General features: G+C 35.1%; 1 protein-coding gene across 3 annotated transcripts in view; it reads left to right on the forward strand.

Annotated features, from left to right (window-relative positions):
- Positions 1-9,565, forward strand: part of TFEC (transcription factor EC) — a 51,937-nt gene extending 42,372 nt beyond the window's left edge. For all 3 annotated transcript variants that reach the window (XM_048946860.1, XM_048946870.1, XM_048946875.1), the window contains exons 7-8: positions 3,850-3,997; positions 4,917-9,565. In XM_048946860.1, coding sequence (XP_048802817.1) covers positions 3,850-3,997; positions 4,917-5,297 — 529 coding nt within the window. In that variant the 3' untranslated portion in view covers positions 5,298-9,565. The remainder of the gene's footprint in view (positions 1-3,849; positions 3,998-4,916) is intronic.
- The last annotated feature ends 297 nt before the right edge of the window (positions 9,566-9,862 follow it).

Raw genomic sequence — 9,862 nt, forward strand, 5'->3', positions numbered from 1 at the left:
CAGCATGGCCTCATTTCTTGTAAAGGAAAAGCTTGTGTACACTCAAGCTATTATAAAACAGAAACTTGCTGCCTCTTTCAGGAGAATACGCTTGGTAATTGTACAGGTCATCAAAACAGGTGCAAAGTCCTTCAAAGTGTTTCTTTGAACAAGCTCAGTTTAAAGCTAATTTCTCAGAAGTAGAGAAATAAATGGTCTGCAAACATAGTTTCAACTTCACAGACGTATTTGTTATTATTAACTTCTCTGCAGCTAGCAAACCCTGTGACTATTGCGCGCTCCCAAACTTTGCTTTCATTACTTAGTTTTAATCTTAGATCAGGGGCTCATGTCCCTCCTCCGGATGTCCTTCAACTTGTAAAAGCTAGTGAAGCTCCTTTGACTTCAACAAAGATACTTTAATGGAAGCAATTTGAAAATTAGTCTAATGGCTGTGTTTTGTTTTTTTCTCTTGTCCTGAATGAGCAACTCTCCCAGATAAGAGTTTCACTAAATTTCTGGGCCAGATTGTTTCATAGAGAGATTTAGCTGATAAACTTAAGAGGAGCTAGGGTTCAGAGACTAATAAAACACTTTGTGTATTTTACTTACTTGCTACTTTTCCATGCCAATCATATTAAGCGTGGTAGACCTATATTAATTAAATTAATGTCTGTAACTTTCTTAAAGTTTCAAATTATTGTAACTTATAGAAAGACACAAGGACACACTCCTCCTTTGCAGAGATCTCTATTGATGCTCAGACCTGTTCAACTTCTTACTGCTCTCAACTGACTTGTATCACATGTAGACTTTCCCACGTGTCCCAGTATTTACAGAACAGAGTAAAACAATACAAAACAAACAAAAGGTTTTTAAAGTAAGGATTTTTAAAAATAGTGAAATAGTAAATGTACATTCACACACACATGCATACACATACATATAATATCCGATATACAAATAGCAGTTGGGAATAACTCTATTCTTGCATCAGATGTGTTAGTGCATACTGACCAGTAGATATACTGTACGTCACTGTTCTTTTAGCAGACACCTTCCTCACTTCAGTAGAAGTGGTTCAAAGTCTTTGAAGTGATAATAACAACTACAGCATTTTAATCCTAGGTCATCATAATACTTTTGCCTCTCAAATTTTGTAAATGTTACAACCAAAAGTAACTATGTATCTCATCTTATATGATTGAACCATCTCTGGCAATTTGAATCTCAGAATTAGCCTTTCAGTGATAATTTAGATTATGAGAAAATTTATCATTACAATGTATACATAAAAATTCAAAGTGTCAAGGCAATATGAAATAAAACTTAGTAATATCACAAAAGTTGTCAATTATGTGTGACATTAATGAATTACATGATAAAAAGATTTCCAATACAATCATGAATATCTGTCTTACTGATATGCCAGTCAGGAAAACTGACTGAAAAACATTTTTGTCTATATTTGGTTTTTAATTCATAGTGCTTTATAACTGATATGAACTTATGAAGTCACTATTAAATATTTGTTTGATGTGATATTTATGTTTTCTCCTGCTGTTAGATGTTGTAAAATTTTCCATTTTGTTAGCAATAGATTGATTTTATACTACTATATTTTAATGTTTAGATGAACAGTTCAAAATTGGCTTAATTTGGTCTTAACTACATGCTAGGAGGAGCTGATTCCTAGTACCTACTCAGATTTTCTTCTCAGAGTTTATGCAATATGTATTTTTGTTAATGTTGCACTTATTCTAAATCGCTATGAAAATGTCCTAAATCAGTCATTTTCACTTGAAATTAAGTAAAAACCTGTGGTAATTCTAAGCTCTAAATAGCATGCTTATACCTGAGATGTCACTGGAGATTCCCATCTTGAAAAGTTATTGTCCTCCTATCTTTAGCTCTTTGTTGTTGTTTAACTCAGAAGGCAGCTCAGCACCACACAGCTGTTTGCTCACTCCCCATAGTGGGATGAGGGAGAAAACAGGAAACAAAATAGAACAAATGGGTTGAGATAAAAACTTTTTACTAAGACAGACAAAGAAAAGAAATTAAAAGTAAATGCAATGATAAATATATATGCATATATTGTCCATATAATTAATGGCCACCCACCAGCCAACACTCAACTAACTGCTGATCAGCAGCCTGCTAGCAGTGCAACATCTCACCACCCTCTGACTGGTGTGCAGCCAATTCCCAAGCAACATCTGCCCCCTTGGCCAACTGCCCACAGTTTTAGAGCTTTCTGCATGATGTGGCGTGGAATAATCCCTGTCCTGTTTTCATCCAGCTGCCTCAGTTTTGCCCTGCGCCATGTTCCCACGCCTTATTGGTTATGGCCCCTTGTCCAAAGAGTTGCCCTGCCCTGGGCATGTGCAAATTTCTGAACCTCCATAAGGGTTTCTCATCTATGTAGTGCATCAGAAAAAGCCAGATGGTCTAAATCCCCAGGTCCCATACCTGTCTACCATTTGCCCTATACATTTGGCAGAATGACAGCTACTTTGGCGGAGGCCTTCAAGAGTTCTTTCTTACCTTTGGGATAACAGTGTAAGTTTCCTTGGCCGTTTATTTTGAGAGCCTGAATTAAAACCATAGATACTCCTACAAGAACTAAATCCATTTAACACCACAATTTTACTTACTCAGATTGTGAATAGAGTCAAGTCTCATTAACTAAAACAACAGAATAATGGAAAGTGGTAACTGACAAGGATATAATTTATATTTCTTCTTGACTCTATAAATATCAGGGTATACGTGTAAGTATTTGGAAGAGATACTTAAAAAGAATGCACTGAGTTGATTACTTCTCTACTCCAACCTCAGATTCTAACTAGTTTGAATATCTTTTTCCCTCTTGAGCCTGTCTTATAGGACCAAAATATCTGTAAGTCAAGATGGTTCATTTTAAGCTACCTTGCAGTGAAATAAATAGTTTAGATTGACTCTTCTAAATTTAACGCAACACTAACTATCCTTGTATCGTAAGATACTGAACTTTGTCAGGAATTCAAGATTTTCAACAAAATTTATTCCTATTAAGGCCTCTAATATGTTTCATGAAGGAATACATGGAAAATTAATAAGTGGATATGTGAAACTCCTTGAACACATGGTACATTTGAACAAGTGCGCGGTTAGTAAGACTTCTTGTAAGCTGGTAGTTAAACCATGGTTTTCTGAATGGGAGATGGGTTAATTTTTACTTTGAATTGGAATCTGGTATTTAGCTGTGAATTTTAACTTGAGTTATGTTGTTCCAAACTTGCTGAAGCAGTAATTTTTGTCATACTTCTGCCATTGTGGTTACCAAACCATGGTTTGTGTAGTCTATCATCATTTAGGAGTGGCACTCAGCACAGACCTTTTTTTTTTTTTTTTTTTTTTTTTTTCTCAACAAGCTTAAAAGCAACCTCATTAGTAAGTCAGGTAAAAAGAGTAGTATATTTGAAACGATCTTTAAAAATTTAGGCTTAAGTCCTCAGTAATGTATATTTCCTAGTTCATTAATGCAGAAATACTGCACATAGATTTTAATCTCAGAGTTAATAATAAAAGCAATTTTCACTAAAAATATAAAAACTGTAATGGTAGAATCATGATATTGCATTTAGCTCTCCCACAAAAAGTCACTTTATTACTTTCTTTTGACACTTATTTTCATTCTGGGATTAATTTTACTATATAAGGGCTTCTTAACTATTCTATTAAAATTTCCATTCAGAAGCAATAATATCTAAGAGTGAATAATAGTCATGTAAATCATTATTTCATATTAATGTAAAAGATTTTGTAAGTTCTTATGAATTCTGCTGACATGCACAATTGTGAAAAGGTTATCTCTACATTCTGCAGTGATATGCGCTGGAACAAAGGAACTATTTTAAAAGCATCAGTGGAGTACATCAAGTGGCTACAAAAAGAACAACAGAGAGCCAGAGAATTAGAACACAGACAGAAGAAATTAGAGCACGCTAACAGAAGACTTCTGCTCCGAATTCAGGTCTGTATGAGGGAGTTGTCATGAACTTCAAAGCTTTCTCAGTATTCCTACCTCATCAAATTTTATTAATCTGTATCATTTTTTTTCCCAAATGTCACTTACAGCAAAGGCATTTTCCCTGTTTATTGTGGTGTAGATTGAGGAAAGGATATATTTTCAGATTTCTAGGAAATGCCTGTGATCATTATACCTTACATAAAGGAATATGTGGAAAGTTAATAAAGTATGTGTACGAACAGTACATATTATGGACTAGGAAGGACAAAAAGGAAAGGAAAAGGTACATCTCTCGTGCCAAAAACACAATACTGGACTTAAAATTCCTTTCTGTGTTTTCATTTTCTTCTGTATTTCACATTAAAGTTCTTTAGGTATAGTGTGCAATGTTGTATCTGCTCTTGACACAAATGAACATGATGTGGCGGTGGAAATGCATATATGACTATGCACACATGCAATGATGACTTAGCTAGACAAAAAAATCAGTCATCTTATGTATTGTAATTTACAGCTATGTATGTATATTGTGAGAAATGTGAAGTAAAATATCCTGTGCATCTTTGGATAGCAGTGCACTAAAAGTTTGCAACAGTTTTCTGTCAGTTTTATTAAGAAGGCAATGATTTCAGAAAACCTCTCATGCATCTTGCATTCCCGCAGGAGAGCTGTTTAATGGTGAAAATGGAATTAAAAGGAAAACTAACTGGTGGCTCAACGCAAATTTTCATAGATTAATGATTTTGTATTTTACAACATAGTTTCACAGTTGGACAAGAAAAATCTTTAATTTGCATGTATAGTCTGTATACTTATCATGGTAGTTCTGAAACATTATTTCTCTTCCAAAGTCATTATCTAATTATCCTTATTTATTTATTCGTTTATTTATTTGTTTGTTATTTATTTATTTAAACTTTAGGAACTAGAGATCCAGGCACGTGCGCATGGCCTTCCAGTCATGTCTTCGCTCAGTGCAGTAGATTTAGCTGCTCAGGTCACCAAGCAACAGTCATATCCAGAGGAGAACTCTGTAGACTACTCTCATCAAATGCCTCTGGCTCATGGACCAAATTCTGATGTTTGTGATGGATCTACAGCCTTTTCTGATCCACTTTCCCACTTCACCGATTTGTCCTTCAGCGCAGCTCTAAAAGAAGAGCAACGACTAGAGGAAATTTTATTGGATGACACAGTATCACCATTTGGAGCAGACCCTCTCTTGTCCTCCACATCCCCAGCTGCATCAAAAGAGAGCAGCAGGAGAAGCAGCTTCAGCACAGATGATGGGGACGATTTATAAAAGCAGAAAGGGCCTCACATTTCCTTGAACCACTTGCTAACAGACTGAGTTGAACATAAGCATGGTGTGTGTGCTTGTTCCAAATATGAATGTGGAAAACCACTGTGAAGATAACAGGCAAGGCTTTAATCAGCATTTACTTCACAGGAAAAGGTGATATACATGGATTCAGATCACTTTGCCCCAGATTCACATCATCTGTTCACAGCTGACATTTGCACAAATCTTTCTTCCCTGGAAACCTTTTTACTACTGTTCCACGACTTTTTATAGCAGTATGAAAATGCTTTCCACAAAAGGAATGTCTGTGTTACACAAATGTGTTCAGACTCTGTCTTCAATCTGCATTTACATTTATCTGTTATATATGTGCTGCTTAGTAATTTGCTATTTTTTTTTATAACAATGAGAATATTGTGTTAAAGATGCTACAAAACATGAGAAACAGTAGGAGAATATGTAAACTGGGAACTATAGAGTGATACATGTTTTAAAATCCGAAAAAACAAATAGTAATTCATTTGCACAAGTGAAGTGAGCATGACTTTAAAACCACATAGACTTCCTGTAATGATACAGGAGAAAAATAGAAACTAACATAATGACAGAAACACAAAGGAATTCAAACAGAAAAAGGTGACGTTTCAGTAGAAAGTGTTTAGAAAGACTGTGGATGTACAAGACTGAACAAAGATATTCCACATTACCATCAGCACAATTTAAAACAAATACTACTGGTAAAAGTGCTGTGTAAGCTGCTTATTCCAAGAATAATCAAGCTGTATCCTTCTTGATGTGGAATAGATAAGAATATGCAACAGTGTGCTTCTGGACTGTGCTTCCAGAGCTTTTTGGGAGCACATTAAGGTTTTTCTAAAGGGAGTCTGTCTTTTCCATAGCTATGCCTTTGCATTGTTTGTGAATAGAGAGAATTGGCCAGATTTCCATTATACGCATTGAAACAATGGTAATTCAATTTCAAATTTGCCTTTGCAATCACTATAGAAAAGCAAGTAAGACTTCAAATCAAAGGAAATATTTGGAAGACTTGATGCATTTTCCTGGAGTACACTAAGTGCAGTCATTCTAATTGTAATATTAACATGTAGAAAATAAGCTCGTACAAGTTCTTCATTGCTCTTCCTCCACCAGCATCAAAAGAGCATATTTGGGAGTTTTCTAATAATTCAAAATATATTTCAAACGTATGTGTTAAGTTTTGCAGTCACTGAGCTCTGCTTGATTTCCCAGAAAATTCGCCTGATTAGAAACAAAGAAGAAAATGGAATGCTGTTTGTGTTGATGGTATAAATGTATTTGAACATACTTTTCAAGAGCTAATCCTTTGCTTCCTCCTATTTCCTCTTCTGTTATTTGTACCTGAGGTCTAATTTATCCAGAGCCTTAGCCCATTCCTGACCAACCCATGGTTATGAAACATTATGGTGCGCCCAATTTCATGAGAGTCTGTATGCTTATAGGAAACTCAAGGATATCTGTTTGCCTCTGTAAACTATTTTGTTGTAAGATGAACAGAGAAGAAGTAACTTCTCGTCAAGTATGTGTGGGCTCCCAAAAAGCCAGCACAAAACTGGTTCTGATACACTTCTACTGTATGATTAAGATTTTTTTTCATTTTTCATTTTTATTTTTATTTGTACATGGAGGAAAGGAATGGAAAAACAAAGTGATACTAACCAAAATTAATTGACCTCCAATAACTGGAGTGCTTCCTTAAATGACACTCAACAAAACTTGCTTTGTCATAGTTATGCTAAAGACAAGCTAAGTATTCATTGAAATTGGTGTTCATATAAAAAATATGATGAATTGGAAGTAGAATTTGTGCCCACATTGTGTCTAGCTTAGGATGTGTATTGTCCATGTCAGCTAATGAAAGGAAAGGATACTTGATTGACATCAAATGCCATTTGTCCTTGTACTGCAGTTTCTGCTGTATTAGTTTTAAATACACCAGTGCGGATTGCTCATAATGGAGAAAAAGAAATTAAAAATGAATGTATTACATGATTTTCCCATTGAACTTTTACATGGGAGGTAGACCACAGTTCTGAACTATATTGACTTTAAATAACATCTTGAGTTTCATGACTATTATAAGGACTGCTCTAAAAAAGCATTATAGTTTTAAAAAACTTACAGTTTTAAAACATCCATTAAATGTTTTAAAGTTGATTTTCATTCTTCTGGCAGTTGCTTCAGTCTGAAGCACCAGATTTTTCTTTCTCTTCCAGCTTGAGAAAACTAGCAGGAGGTAGGAAATGCTCCTTCTGCAATTGCATTAAGCACACTCAAGCTGTCTTCATTCACACAGTTTCCAGCACCCTCCTCTCTGCAAAAGCTAAATGTATCCATGCCTGTGGGTGTGTATTATGATGATGATGTTTCACTACCATTACGCTGTTTTCTAGAAGGAAGTGGTCATTAGTGTTTTCACTGTATTGCACCATCATCCTTGAAATGGTGATACAGGCTACCAAAAATGATACACCAGGGCACCACACGCTGAAGATATTGATGAGATCTTTGTGAGGGTAACTGTATCCCAGGTTGTTTTGAATAAGCATCCCCTCTCCCACTTCGATGTGGTGAGACTGCTGTGCAGCTGGGAAGGCTGCTGGAGGGCCAAGCAGAACACAGTGCCTTCTGGCTTGCGCAGAGGAAAAGGATTGCACGACTGCAGCAACAAACCCTGATGTCCCTCCTCAGGCAGAATTTCTCTCCTGTCCATGAGAGTTTTACTGGACTAAAATGTGGTGTGCGCAAAACACATTTTTAGCTCTTCCCCAAATCATACAGATCCGTTTAATGAAATCCCATGAAAGAGATGCATAATTTGTCCATGGCTCTGGGTCTAGAAAGGAATTTAAAGACGTACAGAGTTTGACCTCAAGCAGGGCAGGGGGTGAGGAGAACTGGCTATTTTTGTCAAAATGTATTAAATGATAAATGATGAATTCTTGCTTGTTTTCAGTAGCAGCTGTTCAGAGCTGGTGGACACGTTCTTACAGAATACACAAACTAGCAGACTGATAATTACACAAAAGGAAAAGGGAGCTGAAATATTAACATCCTGTTTAATTCATGAAATGGATATGGATACTATCCTAAGAACAGAAACTTAGATTATTTCACTGTGCATAGCATAAATGGTGTGAAAAGCTACAGCAAGTGCAAATGGTTTTAACAAACAGAATACAGTTGTTTTATGTAGTAAAGTAACTAAATATAATTCACTCATTTAATCTCAATAAGAACACTGTTACTGTAATACCTTTTGACTTTAATAGGGCTGTATATATGAATGGAGGATGTAAAATTATTGTAATTTAAAATTATGTTAAGTCTCTTAGATAAGTAAAGGCATTTACATTACTATTATGAGACTGTAGAATATTTTTATAATAATTGCTATTTTTCATTGTTAACCATATAGTATCTTGTTTTCTAAGTCAATGTATGCAGACAGAACGTACTTTATTACACACTGTATATGCAATCTTTTTCAAATTGCATTTTATACAGGCTGGTATTTTATGTTTATTATATGAATACAATTAAAGGACTGAAATTAAAACATCTCTTTATATTTCCCTTGTGAAACTTCGCTACCCAGTCCCACGAAGAATGCCATCACAAGACAATATAATAACATCCTCTAAGAGCACCTGAGATACTGAACAGACAAAACACTTCACAACTGCTAAACATTTAGTCCATTATGATACATCATGATCCAGTAGCCTCCCATTAATAAAAATAATTGATACATTCTTTAATATGGTCTCCTGCCATCTGCTTATTCCTGCTGCTAAGGCTTTGATTTATGGAAAGTGTTTTCAGAATGTTGCGAAATTGCTAGCAGGCATGATGATATCAGTTAAATCACTAAGAAGCTCTACAAAAACCTTTTAATGTACTAGATGTTCCCCAGACAATCTAGGATAAACAGAATATTGTATTTTAAGATGTAAAACATTTTTTTAAAGCTGATAATTAGGTAGCATTTTGGCACTAAAAGATATTCTTTCTTAATAAATTGAGTAAGAATTTGGGTTGCTTTTTGAATTCCTAATATCAAAAGTGCTGCTTTCATTACAGTATATTTGGTGCTTTCTGTGCATGGCATGATGCAAATACTGTTAAGTAGTAACATATACTTCAGCTACAGTTTTGTAATAGCTCATTTGTTTCTTGTATAATGGTGCTCATTGTTTGTGTACATCAGATAAACATTTTATTTGTAATAAAAATGCTCTCCAGAATCTTTATTTCATCAAATCAACGACATCCGTATCAGCATTAAAACAGAATAATATCATAAATATTATTTAAAGTCCAGTGATTAGCCATTGAGGGAAGCTTTGCTTTTTTTCTACACATTTATTATGCACTTAGGATTTGATCATAAAAGATACTCAGTTCCTTGTGAGGGACTCAGTTCCTTTGTGAGGGACTGAGAGCCCTCAGTTCACTTTGAAGAAAGGCAACGCTCAGCCTGTTGCAGGATCAGATTCTTAATGGCTGAATAAACAGCATCAGAA

The sequence above is a fragment of the Lagopus muta genome, chromosome 1, assembly GCF_023343835.1.
Source record: "Lagopus muta isolate bLagMut1 chromosome 1, bLagMut1 primary, whole genome shotgun sequence".
Classification (NCBI taxonomy): Eukaryota; Metazoa; Chordata; class Aves; order Galliformes; family Phasianidae; genus Lagopus; species Lagopus muta.